Source organism: Centroberyx gerrardi, chromosome 16, assembly GCF_048128805.1.
Source record: "Centroberyx gerrardi isolate f3 chromosome 16, fCenGer3.hap1.cur.20231027, whole genome shotgun sequence".
Lineage (NCBI taxonomy): Eukaryota > Metazoa > Chordata > Actinopteri > Beryciformes > Berycidae > Centroberyx > Centroberyx gerrardi.
The window spans coordinates 2389083-2414280 of NC_136012.1; the positions used below are offsets into that span (position 1 = coordinate 2389083).

The 25198-nt window shown below is 45.0% G+C and overlaps 1 protein-coding gene across 1 annotated transcript; it reads left to right on the forward strand.

The window, feature by feature from the left end:
- The first annotated feature begins 404 nt into the window (after positions 1-404).
- pcdh10b (protocadherin 10b) lies at positions 405-14697 on the forward strand. The gene is made up of 5 exons (XM_071898299.2): positions 405-2918; positions 3943-4001; positions 4339-4445; positions 11553-11960; positions 14486-14697. The coding sequence occupies exons 1-5, from the start codon at positions 405-407 to the stop codon at positions 14503-14505; spliced, it is 3108 nt and encodes a 1035-aa protein (XP_071754400.2). The 3' UTR covers positions 14506-14697.
- The last annotated feature ends 10501 nt before the right edge of the window (positions 14698-25198 follow it).

Consider the following 25198-nt stretch of genomic DNA (forward strand, 5'->3'; position numbering starts at 1 on the left):
TTTGGTATTTTTTCTGTTTTTGTGCAAACTAATACCACCTTTTTAGACTGGCTTCATCACTTCAGCACTGCGCTTCATTGGAATGTGCGCTGTAGCCTCTCCGGGACGCATCTGAAAAGCAAGTGGTGCTTGTTGAGCTGAATAGAAATAGCTTTTTGCTGTAATCAAAGCTGCGCAGGGGCCATACTAAAATATCAAAAATGTCTCTCTTTTGACGGGACTACTTCAAAAAAATATCGGACTGATTTCTCCGAACGCCTTACACATTTTTTGGAGACTTTTACGCATTTTGGAGACTTTTGCCTCCCGACTAAAATGGGTGATGGGAATTGACGCTTTATCGAATCAAAGAGGATAATACGGTATATAATATTTTTTTCCCAAGTGCACTTGTTTATCCGGCGATGATTGTGCTTTTGATTGTCCTGTGCATCGCGGATGGAGTGCTCTCTCAGATACGCTACTCTGTGCCGGAGGAGGCGGACCACGGCACCCTGGTGGGGAATATCGCCGAGGACCTGGGACTGGACCTCACCAAGCTCGCCTCCCGCCGCTTCCAGGTGGTGCCCAGCTCGCGGACGCCGTACCTGGAGGTGAACCTGGAGAACGGCGTCCTGTTCGTCAGCGAGAAGATCGACAGGGAGCAGATCTGCAAGCAGAGCGCCAGCTGCCAGCTCAACATGGAGGTGTTCCTGGAGAACCCGCTGGAGCTGTTCCGCGTGGAGATCGAGGTGGTGGACATCAACGACAACCCGCCCAGCTTCCCGGAGACCGACATCACGGTGGAGATCTCCGAGAGCGCCACGCCGGGCACCCGCTTCCCCCTGGAGAGCGCCTTCGACCCGGACGTGGGCTCCAACGCTTTACGCACGTACGACATCACCACCAATAACTACTTTTACCTGGACGTGCAGACCCAAACGGACGGCAACAAGTTTGCGGAGCTGGTTCTGGAGAAGCCGCTCGACCGGGAGCAGCAGGCGGCGCACAGGTACGTGCTGACCGCGGTGGACGGGGGTCAGCCTCCCCGGACGGGCACCGCGCTGCTGGTGGTCAAAGTGCTGGACTCCAACGACAATGTGCCCGTGTTTGACCAGCCCGTCTATACGGTGAGCCTCCCGGAGAACGCGCCGGTCGGCACCCTGGTTATCCAGCTGAACGCCACCGACATGGACGAGGGTCTTAACGGGGAGATCGTTTATTCCTTCAGTAACCACATCTCCAGCCACGTCAAGGACCTGTTCAGCATAGACGCGCGCACCGGGCGCATCGAGGTGCGCGGCGAGGTGGATTTCGAGGAGAGCAGCCTGTACCAGATCTTCGTCCAGGCCAAAGATCTGGGGCCGAACGCCGTGCCCGCGCACTGCAAAGTCCTGGTTAAATTGACCGACGTGAACGACAACGCACCGGAGATCACCTTCAGCACCGTGACCGAGTCGGTGAGCGAGAAGGCGGCCCCGGGCACCGTCATCGCGCTGCTGAGTGTGACGGACCGGGACGCGGAGGAGAACGGGCAGATCCACGTGGAAATTCTCGGCGACGTGCCGTTCAAATTAAAATCCTCCTTTAGGAATTATTTCACCATTGTAACCGACGGGCCACTGAACCGGGAGCAGGCGGACTCCTATTCCGTGACCGTAGTCGCTCGGGATAAAGGTGCGCCCTCCCTCGCCACCAGTAAGTCCATCAAAGTGCAAGTGTCGGATGAGAACGACAACGCACCGACGTTTACGCAGCCCATATATGATGTGTATGTGACTGAGAATAATGTGCCGGGCGCGTATATCCACGCTGTGACCGCTCTAGACCCGGACATCGGGCAGAATGCTCTCATAAGCTACTCCATACTAGAGTGTGATATCCAGGGCATGTCAGTGAAAACCTATGTGTCAATCAACGAGGAGACGGGTTACCTTTACGCGCTCAGGTCGTTTGATTATGAGCAGCTGAAGGATTTCACCTTCATGGTCCAGGCGAGAGACGCGGGCAGCCCGGAGCTCTCCTCCAACGCCACTGTCAAAGTCATCATTGTGGACCAGAATGATAACGCCCCCCTGGTGCTTGCCCCCCTGGGGAAGAACGGCACAGCCAGGGAGCCGCTGCCCCGCTCGGCCGAACCGGGCTACTTGGTCACCCGCATTGTTGCCATGGACGCAGACGACGGCGAGAACGCACGGCTGTCCTACAGCATCCAGAGGGGGAACGAGAACGGCATGTTCCGGATGGATTGGCGCACGGGCGAGCTCCGCACGGCCCGGCGGGTGTCGGTCAAGCGGGACCCGCACCAGCTTTACGACCTGCTGATAGAGGTGAGGGACCACGGCCAGCCGCCCCTGTCTTCCAGCGCCAGCGTGCTGGTGGTGCTGGTGGACAGCGTGGCCGAGGGCCGTGGCAGCGGGGAGAGGGGAGGCGCCGCCAAGGCCAAAGACGGCACCCTGGACCTCACCCTCATCCTCATCATCGCGCTGGGCTCCGTCTCCTTCATCTTCCTGCTGGCAATGATCGTGCTGGCGGTGCGCTGCCAGAAGGACAAAAAGCTCAGCATCTACACCTGTCTGACCAGCGAGTGCTGCCTGGGCTGCAGCTCCTGCTGTTCCCGGCAGGGCCGAGCCCGCAAGAAAAAGCTCAGCAAGTCGGATATCATGCTGGTGCAGAGCGCTGTTAACGTCGCTGGGGCCGGTACGGCCCAGGTCCCTGTGGAGGAGTCGGGGAGTTTCGGCTCCCACCACCAAAACCAGAACTATTGCTACCAGGTATGTCTGACTCCAGAGTCTGCCAAAACCGACCTCATGTTCCTAAAGCCGTGTAGTCCGTCTAGGAGCACAGACACCGATCACAACCCGTGCGGGGCCATAGTGACAGGGTACACAGACCAGCAGCCTGACATCATATCAAACGGCAGCATTTTATCAAGCGAGGTAAGAGTTCCTCTCATACCTATAACCCTCCTTTCCATTAAAAAAAAAAAAAAAAAAACTCCCAGCATGTATAATAACCTAATTCATATACAATAACCTCCTCTTAGACTGTGTTAACTGTAACATGGAAGCCTGCCTGTTTGATTCAGCCCTGTGTGATAATTACAAATTGAGACAAAAAGAAATACTTTTGATAGATCAAACTTTCATACATATAAGCCATTTCCATTTCCAAAATGATCTCCCTCAGTTCAAGCATGTCAAGCCAAGTGTTTGAACCGACTCCCTATATAAATGGCTTTTATTAAGTGTTAATATAAGCGGCCACATCATCTGACTGATTTCCGGAGAAGGCTTTAAAGCAAACATGATGATTAGGCTACCGGCTGCTGACATGTTGCCTTTGGAGATCCCCAGGGAGGTCGGCCCTGGAATAGCAATGATTGCATGTTTATGTTGTGCTCCAAAGTGTTTTAGTCTCCTTGCTTTTAAATAACAAGATGGATTCAAAATAAGATAAGCATAAATAAAGGTAATGTATGGTGCCTTGGAGGCTGCTGGATGCTGTGGGTGTGTATGTATATGCGTGTGTGTGTGTGTGTGTGTGTGAGTGTGAGTGTTAGGACCGAGTCCCCCGGGAGAGGAACATTCAGATTAAGCATACTGGTCACGATGTTGCTGAGTCGCACTAGAACAAAGATGCGTCTCTAGCTTTGCCAGCCTGAATAGGTGCACCACTTCATCTTACGCCTTGGCAACATATCTGTAGGCTACGCTTCCCTGCGGGGGAAACATATCTCCCGGTTCCCCCGAACACAGACTCCTCACCCAAATATGAATGATATATTTAATTGTCGAGCACGACTCATGTTCATTTCATACCTAACATCGACATGGCACTGTGTGGGTTGCATCATTCCTGGCTCGGTCGGTGAATTTTTTTTTGGAGGCTTTCTCTATGCTAATCGTGTTACGTAAGGCCCCCACAGCAGCACCAACTGAAAAACCTCCCCTTCTCTTTCAGACCAAACACCAGCGAGCTGAACTCAGCTACCTAGTTGACAGACCGAGGCGTGTCAACAGGTAAATATGGAGACACACACAGAGAGAGAGAGAGAGATTCTTGCCAACTTCAGCCCTGCAACCGCCGTCTCTGCTATTCATTCTGTGGCACAATCCACCTGTGTGAAGCCTCTTATCTGTCGGCTACTTCACTCTATAACATCATTTGTCTGATAGCCTGCTGATAACTCTAATTACTGTGGTGGGGAAGACGACGAGATGGGATCAGGAGGATTAGGAAGAGGCTGGCTGTGCATTGAAAAAAAAAAAAAAATCTAATAATGAGAACTGATAGGTCAGGCATGTAGCGTGAAGCATGAGGTTGTGATGTAATATTCCCTTTGGTTTGCCCGTGCAGTTCGGCGTTCCAGGAGGCAGACCTGGTCAGCTCTAAAGACAGCGGCCACGGGGACAGCGAGCAGGGAGACAGCGACCACGACGCCACCAATCGAGGCCATTCCTCTGGTAAGATCCAGCGCGGTGCTGGAGTGTGTGAGAACGAGTGTGTGTGTGTGTGTGTGTGTGTGTGTGTGTGACCTGGCTTCTCTTATAAAGCTCGCTGTGTGGAGGGGTCACGTCTGGTTTCCTTGATGTGAGAGCTTCCCATTCAAAGGGGGAATCGATGGCTTGTTGACTTGTATGGGGCTTGTGTAGGGCTTTGCTTATTAGCGTGCGGTCAGTTCGCTGTCCGCCTCTCTGGTGCTGAACTAACAGCGGCCGCTCTGTTGCTCAACTGCTGCTGGAAAAATTAAAGCTCTTTTGAATGAGGGGGCCGGCGTCTCATGTCTATAGTCAGCAGTATCTGAGGCGTCCCAATGTGTCCGACAATCTGCTTTTATGCTGATCCTGTTGTAGTTTGAGACATTCTGATTATCTTCGGCGACTCTGTGGCCTCTGACTTTTTTTTCCCCCACCCCACCCCTCCAGAAAAAACAAAAGTCTGGCTCGTTCATCACGGATTCCCACCCTCTCCTCGCGAGCGTACGTCCTTGATTGGAACACGTCGCTCAATTTTCGTCCCCGCGTCTCTGACACGGGGGGAACATTTGCGCGGGGCGCCGACGGTTTCGTGTCATCCCCGGCTAGAAATTAATCCCGCCACCGTGTTGTTTTGTAAATATGCGGCGGTGTTAATGAGGGACCCTGCTCCCCGGCGAGCTCGGTCACTCCGTGCGAGAGGACCGCTTGACGAGACGTGACAGGCGTTTTAATGAGACGGCCCCTTCTGCGCCGGAGCGCTGGGAACGGGACCAAGTAGGTTGCGGCTGCGGCGGAAACAAAACAGCCAATTCATTCGTTCATGAAATTAATTAATTCATTTATTCGCAAGTTACTGGATGCTGCTTTCCATCCCTCCCTCCTTTGTCCATACTTGTCCCTTCTCTCCATCCTAACCTAACCACATTCTTCCATACCCATCCTCTTTTTTAATCTTCCCTGCCTAAAGGACCCCATCTGAGTACATACAATAGTGCCCCGCTGAGTTATGAATGCGGGTTTTATGTCTTCATTCATTCGTCCTCCTGTGGACGGGGCCTGTCATCGCGTCTGGTCGGCCTGCCCGGGGCCCCAGCGGGGGCCCTGACCGTGCCAAATGAAGCTCGCCTGCCACTTCGCACTGCGACTCCGGTAGACCTGGAGGGGCTACACAGGCCTCACAGAACTATACAGAACTGTACTTTACCCGCCCACCCGTCCCCTCCTCCACTTCCCGCCCTAACAACCCGAGAGTCATACCGCCAACATTTGCAGCAATTGTCTCATTTTTATCACCGTAGGACATTTTTATTCCTAATCGGGCCTGAGCCAGCTGCTCTGTGTGGATGGAGTTGTCCTATTTCTAGCATTTCATGTGAATGCTGCCAACGCCGAGTTCATATTCTGTTATGAATAGTCACATTCTCATATTCAGGGGCCCGTCCCACATGAGCACGGTGGCTGGCTCGGTTCGGGGCTCGACTGTCAGCGTCTATATCTCCACGTTTGATCCATTTCCAGGGCCACCAGCACTTTTTCTGTTGACTTTGAGTACCCTTGGTGTGGCAAATAGGATACAGTTGCTTTGTGGCAGAGTTATTGGAGGGCTTAGTGCCTTTAAACAGATTATTTGCTGTGCATTAAGTCTTTGTTTGATTAGGATAATTGATAGCGTGGCTTAGCGTCCTCTGCCTCCACAATTCTGGAAAATAACACAGGCTTATTCTCTGTGTGCTAATTGAGTTTGACAGCGGCTAGGGTATACTTGAACTACTTTAATAAATGCTAATGTTAAATAAACACGCATCCGTGTATCCATCACAATTCTATGTTAGTGTATTCTCTTCTCTGCTTGTGGCTTGATAGGGATTGGTTGGTTAGGGGAAGAATTCACTTTTGTTCCAGAGGATGTTTTTTGCCCCCTTGATCTGATTTTTAGGGCTGTTTTGGTGCTTTTTGGGGGCAATTTTATTGAGCTATGACATAATACACTAGCTATTGACAGATACACACTCAATTTGTCCCACTAAGATTTGTTTTAAGTTGTTTTTCCCACTGCTGGAAATTGGTGAGAGATGACAGGATGGTGCTATTTTCCCCTCTCTGTCCCTAACCAGTCCATCTTCCTCCCCTCCATTGTTGAGTTTTTTTTTAGTTTTTTTTTTTACCATATTGGTTGTTTTATGTTTTGTTGACACAGTGGATGTGTCGGACGGTATTTTCTCCTACTGCTGGCTGCGTGGTGCCAACATTTCCTACTGCTTCAGGCTGCGTGCTCGGTTGTTTTCTGATCAAAAAAGCGCTCCATTTTTCTCTCCCAGAATGCAGCAGAAAGAATCGCCTGGTCGTAGGCTCCCAGGAATTACTTATGAGAGGGAGAGTGGTCGCGTTCACATGGGAATATTCAACAACTCGACGGATATAATGTGAACAGGGTGAAATGCAAAAAAGGTTACCCCTTCATTTTTAATTTCACAGGCATTTGATGAACTTTCAGGGGCATTTTAGCCCTGAGCCTCCATTAATTCCCGACCCCATTAGTTCATTTGAACGGTTCAGGTCAATCACGTTATTATTTACCAGAGCATGGCCAATACATGGATGCAACACCGATGTGGATAGAAATCTCTTTGATCACTCTATCGCTGCCAGTCTTTTCTTAGACTATTTTCAGTATGTGGTGGATAGCGACTGGCAGTATGGGAGAGAGGGGAATGACTTGCAGTAAAGGTCACAAGCAGGATTCAAATGAACAATGTTGCAAATACTGTATATTGTGTACCATGATGTACTGCAGTGTGTGCAGTAGTAGGAATATTAGGGTGTGACAACCTCACTATGGATGCATGCTTTAGACTGGAGACAGAGTTGAGAAATACCAAAAATATGGTATTACTACTACCACTATAACTACTACTACTACTGCTGCTACTACTGTTACTACTACTACTACTACTACAACTGCTGTTACTACTATTACTGCTGCTACTACTACAACAGCAACTATTACAACTACTACTACTGCTACTACTGCAGCGACTACTATTGCTACTACTAGTGCTGCTACTAATAACACATCCAATGTTTATGTTATGAATTTTGAACTGCATTATAGTTTAATGATTTACTGAGTACACCACAAAAACATTCAAAGTATGCCACTTTAAAAAAACAAAACAATTGTCACGTTTATAAACCTTTCATTTTAGGTTATTTTGCTCATAAACTTCACAGCAAGCTGGTCTCAGATCCACACTGCTATTGTCATATCCTTTACAGCAGTGGTTATCAAACGCTTTCATGTCACAGACCCCCAGATAGACACATATTAGGCCGTGAACCTCCGTTTGATCAGATTGAGTCCCATATGGGAAGATTTTAGCTTGTATTGTAGAGCTGGCGACACTGTATGTGGGGAGATGGTGATTGTATACATTCTCTAATTGGGATGATTTCTAGTGAATTAAATTATAGTGAAATTAAACTATTCCTCATTTTGCTGGCGGACCCTCTGGAACCCCACCTTCACGAACCCCTGGAGGCCCCTGGAGGACCCCCGTTTTGAGACCTCGCTGCATGTGTCACACACTTGTGGGATGTTAAGAGTTGAGCCGGCTATACACCCCCCTCCCGGCTGCCACGACAAATTCCTCCTTAGGCCTGCGGTTCACGTTATCACCGTGGTAACAGCTCACTGATCAGTAATTCATTTTTCAGACCTCTGCATACCAATTACCAAATGAAGGTTATTATCGAGACTTTGCATTTGCCCTGCGCGCGCGCCACGCGGAATGCTAAGATGAGACGAGGCATTAAAAGTAACGAGGGTCAGCGCATCTGAAGATCCCTCCCTCTCGCTCTGTCTCTGTCTCTCTCTCTCCTTGTTGGCCTCTCTATTTGTGTTTGGTTAAGCGTGAAACTTGTTGACACAGTTTCCTTTTCATCCCATGGTTGAAGTGGAGGGCAGATATGCCGCCGCCGCCACCGCGGACAAGGGCCTTATAATTCACGGCCGCTGTTTGCTCTGGGAAAATCGTTAGAGAACTACATAGTCGGGCGATAAGGGTATTATCCACAACCTTTATTCACATTTTAAGCGTGACTGAGGGTGGGTCAATTTTTACAGCTGAAATGTGTTATTTTATCCTTTTGATTCGAGAGACTGTAATGTGCCGGGGGAACATCTAATTTTCGCCAAAATGTCAAGAAATATCATGATGTCTTGATCTGGCTTTTTGGCTGAAATTACCCTCTCTCTCTCACTCTTTGTGTGTGTGTGTGTGTGTGTGTGTGTGTGTGAAAGAGAGAGAGAGAGAGAGAGAGAGAGAGCATGTACGTGCAAGTCCTGTCTTATCTCTGACTGAGAGTCTAAATGCCACATTTCTCGTTCCCATTTTGAGAATTAACACAGCATCCATTTTGTAATTTCAGTAGAGCACTGTGTCCTCCTTAAAGTCACGGCTATGGGAGGTTTTTTTTTTTTCTTCTCCACTTCATTCTGTTCTGGGATGAAACCAGCCTTGTTTTCTGCTGCTACAGAACTACACTGCGGCACTATTGCAGTCCAGGTGCATTGATAGGTTAGTGCGAGTATGTTTTGGCAGGTTACACATCAAGCAAAGGGGCTTGCTGTACAGTAAGTAGTTTCCTTCCCGTGTAAGAGCCCATATTAAAACGTAATGTGATGGTGTATTTATGGCATGTTGGTTAATATTTAATAAGAAACCCTCTCGTTAGGAGACTGGGCACTTTTCCAAGCTGTTAGTGACGGCAAGCCAAATTAATCCGCTTTGTAACAAAGCAAATTCCCCCTTTGCTGACCGCTACAGACACACACAACAAAACACACACACCCAGACACACGCACACACACACATACACACACTGCTTACTTGGACAGCAGTAGTCTTACCCTAATCAGTCTGTATTCAGAGGGATTAGCAGGAGATAGCCCTAGCTGGACAGTTCAGATTTTAGCCCCAAACAGCGACTCAGACACACATACACAACAAGCGGATTTAGGTTGGATTTCAAAAACATGCATACATAGGCTCTAGGCCCTATTGCAGAAAAAAAAAACATATTGGGGCAAGGAAAACACAATTTGGCTTAAGGCGTCCATTCAGCCTGAATAGCTGCACCAAATGACTCACGTCGTCGTTAACTCTTTTCCCTTCGTTCTTTTAACAAAAGGTGATTTTCTCACGCGCCGAATTCCACTTAGAGCGAACCTTGAAAACACTGAAAGCCTTGGAAATAATTACTCCGCATGAAAGCGGCCAGGCACGCTCAAACTGGTTTTTGTGCCGTACCTGCAGCAGCCATTCATGTGGGACAATAGCCTTCCCAGCTTTGAAAAAAAGGGGAGTGAGATGTCGGGTCTGGGACGGGGCCGGCTGGGTAATCCAATACAATTGAGTTTGTGGTTTTCGTTAATCTAATGCCTGAGCTAAAGGTAGCGCAGGCAGTTTGCTGGTAATGGCTTTGAAGAGTGCCCCCCCACCCCCCCACCCCACACACACACATACACACGCTTTGTCATATAACCACCCACTTTCGCAAGATCCCTGATATAGCACATCTTAGGAGAGCTTTTTTTCCCTATCCACATGTAGATGCAACATACATGTAGATGCGCGCACACGCTCACAAATGCTTGCCTGCAACACACACACATAAGCATATATTTGAAGCAGTAAGTCAGTCAGATAGTCAATACGTTTATTCAATCAGGCAGGCAGCCAGTCATCCTTTCAGTCACTCAGTCAGCCTGTCGGTGTAAAAATTATTGTTTTTCTGCTTAATTGGGTGGATTGGAGAGTAGGAATAACAGAATGATGGTTGGTGGCCTTACTGGCAAAAATCAAGATGTGGCATTGATTTCATTCTTGTTGCATTCCTTGAAGGGGTTCTAGGGGTCCTTGGGGGTGGGTCCAGGGGTTATTGAGGGAGTTCTGGGGGTCCTTGAGGGAGTTCTGGGGGTTCATGAAGGAGTTCCAGAGGTTCTTCAGGGAGTTCCAGAGGTCCTTGAGGGAGTTCCAGAGGTCCTTGAGGGGGTTCTAGTGGTCCTTGAGGGGGTTGCAAGGGTCCTTTAGGGGGTTCCAGTGGTCCTTGAGGGAGTTCCAGAGGTTTATAAGGGAGTTCCAGAGGTTTTTGCGGGAGTTCCAGAGGTTTTTGAGGGAGTTCCATGGGTCCTTGAAGGAGTTCCTAATAATTGAATTCCCAATTAGAGAATGTATAAGAATGACTATTGTAGGCCTAGGTTTTACTCTCACCACTATTATTTCTCCATGTACAGTATAGACAGTTGTACATTCCACTACTAAATCAACAGCAAGTAAAATCTTCCCATATGGGTCTATCAAATGGTGGTTGTGGTCTAATGTGTGTGTCTATTCTATTTCATGAAAATGTTGAGTTTTTAGTTGATTTAATTTGTGGTTAAGATGTTTCTACGATCAAAAGAAAAAAATGAGATTAGGTTCTGAAATCATTAGAGAATCCAGAAGAGAAAGAGTTCATCCTGGGGTGTTTCCATGGACCAGCAGTCCCAGGAGGCATTTACTTCCTCACTCGATCACTTTCCCCTACATACTGAGCCTTTATAGGGTGTGTGTGTGTGTGTGTGTGTGTTAGCAGAGAGGGTTTATCTATCAACGGTGCGGGCGGCTTTGATCTTAGCGATGGTGAAAGAGAGAACCCTGCCATGAGGAATTAGAGAGCATATCACACACATGCACACACCCACCCACCCCCACACACTGTGCGTGTAGTTTTGTGAAAAGACACAGGACCAAGTGTGTGTGTGTACATTTGTGCATGTATCTATGTTTCCTTTTAGTCTTGCTTGTACATGAACTGCTAATGACTTGAACACCAATGAACGTCTCTTTCTCCTCTCTCCCTGCTTCTTCCCCTCTTTGTATTCCCTCTCTCCATCTCCCCCCTTTTTTCTGCCCCTTCTCCATCTCTTGTTTCCTTCCTGCCTCTCCTCTCCCCATCTTTCTCCTGCTTTCATTTCCTTCCTTCGGTCTCTGTCCCTGCCTACCAATCTCTGTTTTTCCCTCCCTCCCTCCCTCCCTTCCCGTCGGCTAGGCGCTGATCTGTTCTCCAACTGCACGGAGGAGTGTAAGGCCCTGGGCCACTCCGACCGCTGCTGGATGCCGACCTTTGTGCCCTCCGACGGGCGCCAGGGCCCGGACTACCGCAGCAACCTCCATGTGCCCGGCATGGACTCAGTCCCGGACACTGAGGTATTTGAAAGCCCCGAGCAAACGGCCGATAAGTCATTCTCCACCTTTGGCAAAGAGACGCCTCTCAGTCACCAACACCAACACCTCCACAACCACCAAAACCACCACCACCACCACCTCCACCACCTCCACCACCTCCAAAACAACCACCATCACCTCAGCCACCACCCCGCCCAAGGCTCGCTAGAGAGGAAAGAGTTGGAGGCATATCTGCCTAGCGCCAGAGCACCTTATACTCCAGCCTATTTAAGTGAGTATTCTGCTTTTGCTCTACAGCTCCGGCCCTAACCCCCCCCCCCTTCCCCACGCTTTCTGATCTGGTGATCAAATGATGTGCAAAAAGAAAAGATTCTAAATTCAATTTACGCCCCTCCCTCCTCCCCCAACGATTGGCTGGCAAGCAGTGTGAAATTCGTTTCACGTCTGACCCCCCCGGTCCGCTCAGAACCTCTTGTCGGAGTGTAACTAACTCTTCCCTCTTTCTCAAGCATCTCCATTATCTCTGAATGTGATGATGTTATCTTACCTCACCTACCGTTTCAATTCACTCCCCTCCCCTCCCTCCCTCCCTCCCACCACCACCACCACCACCACCACCACTGACCTGTGGGCCATTCCAAATTAAATGTGCCAAAAGCAATTACGATCCATAAGGTTGCTTTGATGTGGGTGGAGATGTTAGCATTAAGGAAGGTCTGTCTCATTACGGAAAAATGTCTCCTGTAATATAAGAGACACTTCCCCTCGCACTCAGACAGGGAATGAAAAATGGCTGTTTTTAATCTGTTAAAAAGAACGCCAGGCAGTGAGCTTAACATCTCATTCTCATTCGGCGGTCGCCATTGCGTTAGTGCCGAGGATCAAAAACCCGTTTTAGATAATTGAAAGAAAAAGCAGCGAAAGGCGCATTTCCCAAGGAATTACTGTTTCTAAACTCTCATTCAAAGGCCACAAAGAGATACATCCTCAATCACTGCAATTTGGTGATAATGCTTAATTATAATTTTGTCAAGCGGCGCCTGAAGAGGCCCCTTCTCTCATCATCCGACACAGCTAGCTGGAATTATCAAACTGTCAGAGCCCCGCTGCTTCCCTAGCGCCATCATTTAAAACCACAGCATGCTGTTAAGAGCAGCAGGAAAAAAATGTTTTTTTCTTTTAATTAATGTTTTATTCATTTGCTATCTTTCTTTTTCCCTTTTTTTATCCTGGATCAAAAAGCTATGTCCAGCAAGCTGCCAATTACACACATTAGAATTTCTTATTCTTTAGCAAAGGCTGTCTTCCACCGCAGCGCGTGTTCCGTTAATGAACGGCGGCATCATCGCATATTACGATCATCAGGTAACACTTGACTTCAGGTGCACTGCAATGCATTCCAAGCAGATTAAGATAAGATGAAACTTTATTGATCCCTGTGAGGAAATTAGATGGTTGCCGCAGCAAAAGTAAGATGATTCAGCAGGGGGAAAAAGAGTAGAATATAAGCACACAAATAGAATATAAAATAAGCAATAAAAACTGTATAAAATAATAAAATCAATAAAGCAATAAAGTAGAAGCGTATGCTGTTGAAAAATAAGTATGTACAGACAGCATAATGGAATGTAAAAATACCAGTATGAAATAGTGAAACTGTTATGAAAACATAATATATAAATGAGAAATATATGTACATAACAAGAGGGAGATATGTGAAAACTGATATGTGAATAATGTAGATAGGTGATTTTACAGTGATATGTACATGATGTGCAAATGTGCATGATATCATAAACCCAATAGAAGCAGAGATAAACTTTTCTTACAATCGAACCCTCAGGGAAACATCTAAATAGTTGCCCCATAAAGTATTGAACCACCTAAGTTTTTTGCAGATTGTTTTTGTTATATCACACTCATTATAATAGTTAAGTTCTTATAAAGCTTTGTGTTTATGATGCCTTATGAGCACCATTTCAAGCAAAGGGTCCCACCAAGTCTGCCATTCCCACCCCCTCTTCTCAAAGTAGATCACTGTGGTCCTTATGCTAATGAGTCAAGGGAGGGAGGGGGGGTGGGCGGTGGTAAAGAGGGAACAAGAGTCAGAGAGAAGGAGGAGGGGGGAGTGGTGGCGGAGGAAGGGATAGAATGATGATACTAAGAGGCTGAATATCTCCCTAATCTGATCTAAGTCAGCCAGTGATACACAGAGCCCCTTTTGTCCCAAGATACTGGCCTGGCTTGGGGTCGAGTCGGGGTGGGGAATGTGTGTGTGTGTGGGGGGGGGGGCTGATGCAAACCAGGGACCAGTGATTGCCATCATCGAACTCAGACAACATGGAGCTGGGGGGGTGGAGGGGTGGGGGGGAAGCTTGAAGGAGAGGGTACAGACTCTGTTTTTTCTCAGCCGTTTGAGCTTTGGCCCATTTGAGGTCCGCTGCCCCCCTTTTGTTGTCGTCCTAAATAAATTGGCCATGCAATAATCAACCCCCCCCACACTCCACCCACATTCCCATAGACCCCCCCCCCCCCCCCCCTTCCCCTGCCCCCATTATCCATGAGCGATTGAACAAGGGTGAATTGAAACGGCACAGCTGAGGAGCATGGGATGCGAGACTTCCTAGGTCTCGTTGGGTACGTGTGTGAATGAGGTCATTTAGCGCTGCCCTGCTGGGGGGTTTTGTTTGTCATTTTTAGTTGTTGTGTTGTGTTCCTATTTTTTTTTAATCTCTGACACAAACTTCACCCCCCTCCCCTCACCCTCTAACCAGGCTGTGTTTTCTCTGCTTGCAGCGAGGAAAAGGGTTTGCTAGCTCCTTTCGCGTGGACATACCGGAGACCGCGTGACTTTGCACAATCAGTCCCAACGACAAAGGCTAAAAAAAGAAAAAAAAAAACACACAAAAGAGCATCAAGTTTTCAACTCCATTTCCTTAGCGGCCCATGCCTGACGTTGCCCTTCCCCCCCCTTCCACACCCAGCGAAAAAAACACACACACACACAAAATGAGGAACTCTGTGGGTAACAACCCCCTTAGGAATTAAGCATTCCCCTTTCTGGAATTATTTGGAGCACTGCCGGGCTTTGGAGACACCCTACCCTTGGGATTGGTTGGAAGTGCGTTGGAGAGGGGTTCGGGGGGGTGGATGGATGGTCGCGGGCAGGTAGATGGATAGCCTTACCGGGAGGACCCCGCCACTCTCAGCAGGACTGAGAAAACAAGAGTTGAAAACAGAACTAATGGATGGATGGATGGAGGAGAAAGGATGGCGGAGAGACGAAAGGACATTGATCTCTCCATCCTTTTCCAATCTGCGTGTGCCTGTTTACAGCACTAATGTATACATCTTTAAGAAAATCGAGGAAAATTAAAACCGATGAGGACAAGAACAAAAAAAAAAAAAACAACAACACACAAACATTAAAAGACAAATCGAAACAAGAGCCAACCGGAAAAACCGCCACTGAGCCCTTTAGGCGTTTGTACTCGCAGAGAGAGACGCCAAAATTGTACAGGAGAATTTTTGTGCATTTCAAAATGCAATACCACTGTTTTAGAATTAACTATTTTCTATTCTGTTCGTGTGGTCAGGTGTCTCTATTCCGATCTACTTCAAAACTTTGTAAGAAAAGATTGTGGGCAGGACTTTTTGTTTTGTTTTGCTTTTTAATTTTTTTTATCTTTTGATTTTTTTTGGTTTTGTTTTGTTTGGGTTTTGTTTTTCACCACATCGTGGGCTTGGACAGTGTTTGGCCTACACCTTTTGATTCTGAGGTGTCAAGTAGTTTCTATCATGTGTGAGAAGTGTTTACTGTACTCTTTTAAAAAGCTTCAAAAATGAATATAAAACTCTATATATAAATCTATCTATATCTACTTGTTCTGAAGGCGTGCTATCCGTTTTTGGTGGGTTTCCTATTCAGAGGTTCGACTTTCCTGAAGCTCTTAAAGTGCCCCTGAAGGAGGCTTGTGGTTTTCGCAGTAGGAGAGAGACAGAACAGCCTTAGCAGATGTAAAACCAAGTTCTCATTGTTTGGCTTTATTTCATTTTTTTCCACTTTTGGATATTGATAAAAACTCATGTCTATAAATAAAAAGGAGGTAATAATTTAGATTGAAATCCATGGTAATTCTGTGTCATTGTAACCAAAAAATAACGGTCCATTTATAAAGAAACAAAAACAAAAAACATGGCCAAATACAAAAAGGTGTTGTACACAATGCAGTTGGAATCCAATACACACACATTCTCTCTCTCACACACACAAACACACCAATATGCCAACAATAAACTGAAAAATGGTAAAAGGAAAGTCTCATGTGGTTTATTTTAATTTAATTTGTGTAAATATAAGTGTTCCCATTATAGGAATTAAACCTTTCCTCTATTTCTATACATGGATGATCAAAGATGTTTAATGTAGACATTGTTAAAATTGTATTTTGTTTGGTGGTTAAATTTAAAGTTAATGCATTTGCAAAAGTCTATCCTTTTTTACAGAGCGTTTCAGACTAACTCCTGATTGGCTGCCCTCACTAAAGAATGGCTGAAATCAGGCCAGTTTGCAGCATTACTCATTTGAATTAGAGGAGCTGGTGTTGTCAGCCAATCAGTGTCCAGTATTGTGAGGATTAAATCTTTAAATTAATTTAATAAATACCCATTTAACTAAACGACATTTATTTGCAAAACAAAGAGTATTCTTATCCTTTATCCTTATATCTTCTTATCCTGAGCCATAATATATTTGAAAAAAAAAAAAAAATTCATGAAAACTGAATAATATGGCACCTTTAAAATGTTTAAAAGGACCAGTTCACCCAGCCGATCCCTATTTTGTGTAACATTTGGTTGTAATACTTTTGATTCAAATTTCTAAAGTTCTCAGTTCTCAGTATCACTATATATTTCAATGTATATGAAAAACTACACATATACTATATTTTCCCAGCATTATAATCCCTTCATTAGGTCATGCTGTTTTTTTGTTATCCTCATGTCACTAAGCTGTGTGCAACACTACATGGTTTCATGGTGTATCGTCCTTGATGGAGGCCAAATTCACACTCATTAACTCTCAATAACAAATGAGTTTGTGCAAGAATGTGTACAGTTTTGGGTATACGAGGGAGATTATGCGCATGACAAATCAGCTGTGTTGGTGGGTGAAGTGCCCCTTCAGCGGATGATATTACGCCCTGCGACTTTTACGACAGTCGAGAGACAAACATATGGCGGACATTTATTGCAGGCCCAGACTTGTCGTTTGCGTTATATGGCAGAGATTTTCAAGATTGTAAACCTTTTACAAATTTTATTTGGAGCTATTCAGCGCTGTGCAGTCAAACACTAGGTTAAAGACCTGTGTTGCAGCACGGTTGTGAAAGATTAAATACGGAGTGGAACAAGTTACATTCATTTTCTGTGGCTCAATTTGTGACATCAATTTGTGTATCGATCGAGTTGGGTGATTAAAATTTTCCAGCGGCTTAATCTGAACATGAATTAAACACTAAATTAAACACAAAGATTACCTCACAAGACACACGACAATAGCTGAACATGACCTCAATATGTTTAATATGTAGAATTACCAGCAGTTATCATGTCAAAAAAAAAAATCTGATGTAACGAGAGCCCTTTACTGTCTCCTCCGAAATGTTGACACACATTCTGTAATCCACTCATTCATTTTTTACAACAGCAATGTAGATTTAGGAGATCTTGTTGTGTGTTTTTATCTGTCTGAAGTAGAAGTTGTGCCTGTAATCCAAGGTAGATTATGGTATTTGCAGATGGTGATGAACCAATAATGCAGTGGAGTTCAGATACACACACTAAGTCACCCTTAATCCTGCTTAATCTTCCAGTACATTCTGAATATTCATTGATTTGTTCATCCAACATCAACAAAAGGCAGAAGCCTTTGTTGCTGCTATTACTCGTACTATAAATATCACAAACAAATGGCAAGGAGGGATAAATAGTGCCAGTGAAATTCCTCTAGTTCGTACAGTTCTCTCTTTCTCCTCTGAATCCCATTCTGATGTTAAATACGGGATGACAAATAGCAAGGAACTGAAGTCTCAACTATTCGTCCAGGCCCCTTTTGTTGCCGCGTAATGAGGGCAGAGCTATCGGAGCAGCACAGTTTAGATTGAGGACAAAAGTTGAACGGAGAGCAAGCGCAGTATAATCATATCTATTTTCTTGTTAAATGGAAGCTATTATGTTTGACCTCCACTCGCGCTAATCTCTGTCACAAACCAAAAGTTTTAATTTCCATGCGCGGCTATGCACACGAGGCTCCAAATGAGAAAAACCATTAGAGTATAATGAAAGATAATTTAAGAACAAAAAAAAAAAAACGACTTACAATTCCCCAAACAAACTGGAGGATTTGGAGGGAGGGCGGACGGTGAGAGAGAAAGAGAGAGAGAGACGGTGACCTGGAGAAAGAGAGAGAGAGAAGGGAACTGGCTTTCTATTTCTATTTCCGGTGGCGGCGGCGGTGGTGGTGGTGAGGGGGCATCGCGTTAACCGATAGCGAGTTTCAAAGTCGTTCACTTCAGAAAGGCAAAGCGGATTAGGAGCCTGAACTTTTTTTTTTTTTTATGTTGGAGAGAGCGCTCCACTTTGCAGATGCCGGACACGAAAAAGACTCATCACAATGGCGGGCGGTGAGCGTCTTTGCGGGTGGAAATTAAAGCGGCGATCCGACGATGATGAGCGGTCTCCAACCTGACGCGTGAAGGTCGATTATGGGGGGGAAAATCACAGAAAATCACAAAACAGGCAACTTTTCGGGCTTCTTATGCTCCCGTTTTGTGTTTCCAGTGTACAGCGTGACTTTCCTTTTACAGTCGCACAAACAAATTCCATCACACGCCGTAAAAAGATTCCGCCGTGTACAAAGATGAGGTTCGCAGTCGAAGGCGTTGCCTGACACCTTATTACCGTTCCTTCACACCACTAGTGAGAATATCTCCAAAATGTCAAAAAGCTTGTCAGAGCAGCCTTGTTTTTAGCTGGAGTTTACCTGATGGATTTCAAAAGGTTTCACAAGCCCCAGGGTTGTGGAATTTTTGTCGACCACGTAATTACTCAATGGAAGATGAAGTGGTCCTATTATAGGTATTCAAATTTTCCGCTCTTTATATACATAGATGATTAAAGATGTTTAATGAAGACATTGTTTGAATGTGATTTTGTTTGAACGGTTCAATTTAAAGTTATTGCATTAGTCAAAATCCACCGTTTTTTTCCAGGCAATTTCAGACTAACTCCAGTAAACACAACTTGGACGTGATTGGCTTTCTGTTTTGGCTCTCTGATTGACTGTTCTGATTGGCTCCCCTCTACATAATTACTGAAATCCGTCCAAAATCATAATATGGCACCTTTAAAAAATGAAAATCCACCAAAATCCTAACGATGAGGTTTTCACCCGACAACAGTGATATTACTCTTCTCCTTCTCGCCCCTCACCTCACCCTTCCTCCTCCTCTCCCTCTTGTACTGCTGTCTCTCTGGGGGTCTCATCACTTCATTTGTCCCGTCGCAGGAGTGGCGATGCAGAAGACATTTTTCTCTCTGCTCCCCCTCAGTTCTCTGGCATCCAGGGACGGGTGTGAGGGATTGGGATGGGGGGGTGAAAAGAGAGAGAGAGAGAGAGATGGAGGAGGAAAAGCAGAGGGATAGGGAGGGTTTGACTGATATGGGGTTTTTGATATTTCTGGATCTTTATGACATAAATTCATTGTATAAATCACAGTATGTAGTATAAATTTTATGAGGTTGGGAGCTTAAACCTGTTTGAAATATGATTGATTTATGCTAATATGGGTGGGTTTTTTTGGGTTTTTTTTAATGTTTTTTTTTACGTTAACTTTGTATTTTTACATCACTAGTGCCAATATTCAATATCTTTAAATTTAACAATTTAGCAGTTAGACCACGGAAACTCAAAATTCTAAAACTAAAAACTAAAAGTCTCCATTGAAACCCAGCTTATAGTAATAATGGAAGAAAGAGGCTGGTGCTGTTTGTCTCTCCTCCATTGTCTCTCCCTCCTATTTCTCATTCCTTCACCCCCCCCCTGCCCCCCCGTCAAGGCACTGTCTGTGTGTTTCTCAGGCTCACTGTATGTCTCTCTGAGGAGATGTTCAGCTCCGGGCCTCCAGACATGTACAGTACACCGCCTCTCCGTGTGCGTCGGAGTAACTGATGAGCCGCCGAGACGGGGATAAAAGGAGCGTGGAGGAGAATGTCACATGGGCGGGGCCGGAGTTAAAAATCTCTTGCACCTCTCTCATCTTTCATTTGCTTTTATTTGATTTGTAACAGGTTTGTAATATTTGCAAGTGCAAATGTTTTAGGTACATTTAGATAAGATAGTTTCTGTTCTGCTTGTGTAAGTGATGCCTGTAAATATGTCCCCAGATAGCTTCTTACTCCGCTGTGGCTAGGTGTGTGTTCCTTTTGTTCCTTTTTGCCTAGTACTAGGCTATTTAAAGGATAGGTTTGGCGATTTTTGACCTAGGCTATATATAATTCCGTTGCCACTTGCTGCTTACAATGAGTCCAAACTGTCCACCAAGCCAGTGTGTGAAAACTGTATGGCGACCAACCGATGTATTTCTATCCACAGCCTGGAAAGCAGCAGCACCGTACCATTTCCACTCAGTGGATAGTCTCCCACCAAACTCTACTGTTTACAGTCTGACCTGACCGTCCAATACTAGATCACTTTCACCTCACAGCAGTCTGTGCTGCGGCAGTGAAAAATAGTTCTGTGATCTCCTGATTAGTCAAAGTGTGCCTAATGCCAGAAATTGTGTAATGTTTACTCTCAACTCCCCTGTGGAGCGTACAAACAGCTTTTTGGAGATATTTTGACAAACAGTTTGGACTCATTGTTAGCAGCCAGAAGCTCGCCGTTTCAACCGAAAGCTAGGCAAGGCAATATTCTCTGCGGGTCCAAGTACTACCAGTGTGTAAGAGACTAATTATATATAGGTCGCCGAACTTATCCTTTAAATGAACACCATCATGCCAATTTGAACTTGGCTACGCTAGGCTAACGTAAACTGGATAATCTACAACTATATGACGCCTACAGCCCTTCCAGCTCACTAGGCAAGATGCAATTTTTCCATTAAAGTTTTTGAGCAATGTTAAACATGAAATATGTATTTTAATATTAAAGTTATAGAGGCATTGCAGCTGCATCACAAATAGCCACCACAGCTGGTGCCATCACGGAGGTCCTGTGGACAGTTGGCTGTGCGCAAAATAATGGCTAAATAACAATTGGGCAAGAACAAGAGAGATACCTGAAAAAGATTATTAGTGTGGGTGTAGCCAATGTAGTTACACATGAACTTATTTGCATATACACTGTGTCTGTATTTGCACAGTCATGCTAATTGCTGACACTTCCAGTAAGCCTGTTGAGACAAACCTGTACAACTATTGCTTTAGCTTATATTCTACACTCAGTAATTTTCCACTGCACACTCTGTATTTTGATGCAGTCTTTTTCTCTCTGTACCTGCTAGCTTACATCCTTATCAGTACTTTCCCATGGACTTGTTTGTTCCGCTGTATAAATGGCCTTGATCTCTCTTTTTTCTGTCAGCGCACCTTAGACTTGCTCTATCTCTATATGCCGTACCCATACGCATATGTTTAATACAACTTGATACCTGAACAACACCCAACCAGACTGAGGTTCTTCATAAAATTAAATAGAGGATTACAGGATACAATAAATACAATACATCTGACTGATGTTGTGTTTAGATAATATCAGCTTGTTAACCCGCTAACCATAGTAGCTATCTGGTTAGTCAACTATTGCTAACATATCTAATAGAAGCTAGTGTTAGCAGTGGCTAGTAGTTGCATGCTAACATTAACATTAGTTGCTTTGCTAAATTTGCCAGTTGACTAGTTAATTAGCCAACAAAGCCAAAAACCTGTCTCTCTCAACTGTTTCTTTTGATAAACTGAGCTGACGCTTTTCAAGCTACAACTTGTAATGCACTGGAGTAATGCCTAGTACCAAAAGGGAGAGGCTAAAGACAATTAACTGTGTCACAGTTAAGCTACATTTGGAAACAAATCTACCTTATCAAACTATTCACTGTTACATATAACGTTACTGAATTGACCTATACACCCACACCACAACAATCTTTTCCAGGTATCTCTCTTAAGTTGATAACCAGTTCCAAATAAGGAGTGTCATGCTCCAGTAACCCTCAACATTACACTGTTTCCCATGTATTAGTTGTATTAGTTGTATGTCTGCCCAATCCCAAAAACTCGTTCTTCTTCTTTTGATTTATCCTCACATTCTGTCCCCACCCTTGTTTGTCTCTTTGTATAAAATTATTGCAGTGTTGCTCAATGTAACCTTGTAAAAGAAAACAGGATGTAAAGTTCAAATGACTATACCTATATTCACAGCTATTGAATCACACAACACTACAACAGCTATCAAATCCATCATATATTGGAATAATCTGCCATGTGACTGTCTTCCGTTGAGTATTTGCTCTGGTACACGTCTTTTACATAATAGTGTTATTGTCTTAGCAAAAGGCATACATGCATTAGCTTGAAGTATTTTATTGAGACCCATTTTACTGAGCCCAGTATTGAACCAAATCGTAAACTGAGCATAACATTACACACATTTTTCCTATTTTTCACATTTTAGAATAATAGCAAAGACATCAAATCTATGAAATAACACAAATGGAATTATGCAGTGAACAAAAAAGAAATCAAAACTATCTTATATTTTAGAGTTATTTTAGAATTCTTTGAAGTTGCCGCCCTTTGCCTTGATGGAAAGGCAAAGGCTTTGGAAAGAAATTCATACATAGGATCAACTTCACTATTTATATTTGTCTAAGAAACACATTTCAAGTATTTAAGCATAAGCCTTTCGATAAAAATTGCTTAAAGATCATGAAAAACAAAGTACATTCAATCGGGTGTCCCCAAACTTTTGACTGGTAGTGTATATATGCAAAAATAGCCACTGTTGCCCAGGAGCTGTTGCCCTCCAACATGGCTGCTAGAGGGTGTGTTATATCACCTGAAAGCCCTCTATTAGAATCTATAAAAATAAAAAAAAAGCAGCATGGCAGGGATGTAGGCTGGGCCGGGAGAGCAGAGAGGCCACAGTTCCCAGGTGGGAGCCGAGTCTGTTGAAAAAATCCTGCTGGGGAAATGGAGATAAGCCGAGGGAGAGAGGGAGGGAGAGGGAGGGAGGGAGGGAAGGAAAGACGGAAAAAAAGAAAGAGAGAGAGACAGAATAAGCAGAGAGAAGATAAGCCTGGTGTCGCTGTCCCAGCCTGTACATTTAGCCGGCGTGGTTGGAAATCGATAGCCTTCAGCTGGTAGCGGCTCAAAGACGGAAAAAGGAAACATCATCATATTGAATCATATTGAATGTGAGATGAACCCTCCACTGGTGTGAGGTGATAAAATGACAAAAGCCCAGTCAAGGCTCAGCCGGAGCCTCGGTTATTACTTATCTAAACACCTTTTGCCTACAAAATAATAACATCTGAAATACTGTAATCATGTGTATTTTTCGAAATATAAAAACACCCAAACAACAGATTGGAGATGAAGGTTATTTTGGGGAACGATACAAAGCATTTTGGAATGAAACCCATCCGCTGGAATGACATGTTTGCACAGGCTGAGTTTTAATGATGTGCTTCATTTATGACTCTTGTGTCTTTGCACTGTCATGTGTATTTTGGTGGATTTACATTTAGATTTTTGATGCTTGTTTTTATGCATCAGACTACAAAGGGAAGTTCCCCTCGGGGACAACAAAGTTGAATTGAATTGAGTCTTCAATGGAAACTTCTGAAGAAGTATTGAAGTATTGACAGTATTCATTGAACTCCTTTCCCACCCCAATCCTAAAATCACTTTTTTAAATAGACATACTGTATAATAAACAGGCATACACCTAGTTGGTGGGGCACTCAATGCTGTGTCACACACACACACACACACACACACACGCACAGTCTGCAATCAGCGAGAGATTCACAGCAGTTGTAGCCTACAGCCCTCTTGATATTATCTATGGATCATTCCCCCCCCCCCCCCCCCGCTGCCCAGCTTAAAAACACACACACACACGCACACCCCAACCCCACTGACCCCTCTCTGTCTTCAGCTGCCCCTACTTACCCCAGCCTGGACTGGCTCCAGCCAAGATGTCCCTAGGGGATGAAGGGTGTGGGGGAGGGGGGGGGTTCAGGGGCAACAGAGCCACCCACCCAGGATAGGGGGCTGTTTAGTGTCACTGTGAACACACACACACACACACACACACACACACACAGCAGTGATAAGCGCTGGCTTGTCCAAACGGTGTTGTCCAGCCAGGGCCTGCTGCGGATCATCATCTGGCCCGGAGGGGGGTGGGGGGGAAGGGGGGGAGAGGAGGGAAGGCGGCAGACGGATTACATTCACATCGTTTTCTGCCAATTATTCTGCTCCCTTTTTGATTTTATACGCTCGTTTCAATTTGAGTTAGCTCCTCGATTAGGTTTGCGGGACGCTGCCCGCTGGCTTTTTTCCTAGAGATTCGGTTAGTGTTTTATTGCGATGACGAAGTTTTAAGTACTTCGGGGGCCACACGTTGATAGACGATCTACAGTAGGCCTATTCAAGACAGCCGTGATTCGATAAAATGGAAAATAATCGCCAGTCGTTTGGATTTAATTTCACTGACAGATCATAGCGTACAACTTTGTTTTAGTTTTGTTTTTTAAGTATTTTTTTTTCTTTCGAAAACAAATTTTGTAGATTCAGTAGACTTTAGTCACTTTAAGAGTGAGTGGATAGAGAGAGGAAGGGGAGTTGTAGAAAGATAGATATTGTACTATAACATAATACTAATAACCTTTATTTATATGGCACTTTACAAAAAAGTTACAGGAGGATCAGCGAGGCTGAAGGCAAAGAGGAAAAGAGAATGACAGACAGAGAATGACAGAGAATAAAAGATATGGTGAGATACACAAAAAGAGGTAGACTTTATATACACACCTTCACACATGCTGTACTGTATATACACCTATATAAAGATGAGTATACAAATATATACGTTCCATCTTTTATTTGTTTTTCTTATGTAGGAAATTCATTGTAATGAAAATATAAAGATTTTTCAGTGCTGCAAGGTCAGTTCTACTTAGCGACTTTATCTTCGAGTATGCTTCTATGGTGAATACATAAAGCGGAGAAAACCCACAAAGCTATGTATATTGAGTGAGCGATTTCCTGTAGCCCGACTCTCGCGGCGGTGTAGAACGGCGAGCTGAAGCATTGTTCTCCATAAAGTCGGAGAAGTTGGCTTATTCGTTTTCCCGCGAGACGGAAAGCTCTTAGCCTGCCATGCACAGCTCGGCAAGGTGTCTCTCACCTCGGGACGCTCTGTTCTCTATATCTATATCTATA

Bases quoted from the DNA above. Each gene is read 5' to 3' on its own strand.
- pcdh10b (XM_071898299.2), top strand. From the start codon at position 405: ATGATTGTGCTTTTGATTGTCCTGTGCATCGCGGATGGAGTGCTCTCT. The intron at 2,919-3,942 runs GTAAGAGTTCCT...CTTCTCTTTCAG, and splicing joins GCAGCATTTTATCAAGCGAG to ACCAAACACCAGCGAGCTGA. The intron at 4,446-11,552 runs GTAAGATCCAGC...CCCGTCGGCTAG, and splicing joins CAATCGAGGCCATTCCTCTG to GCGCTGATCTGTTCTCCAAC.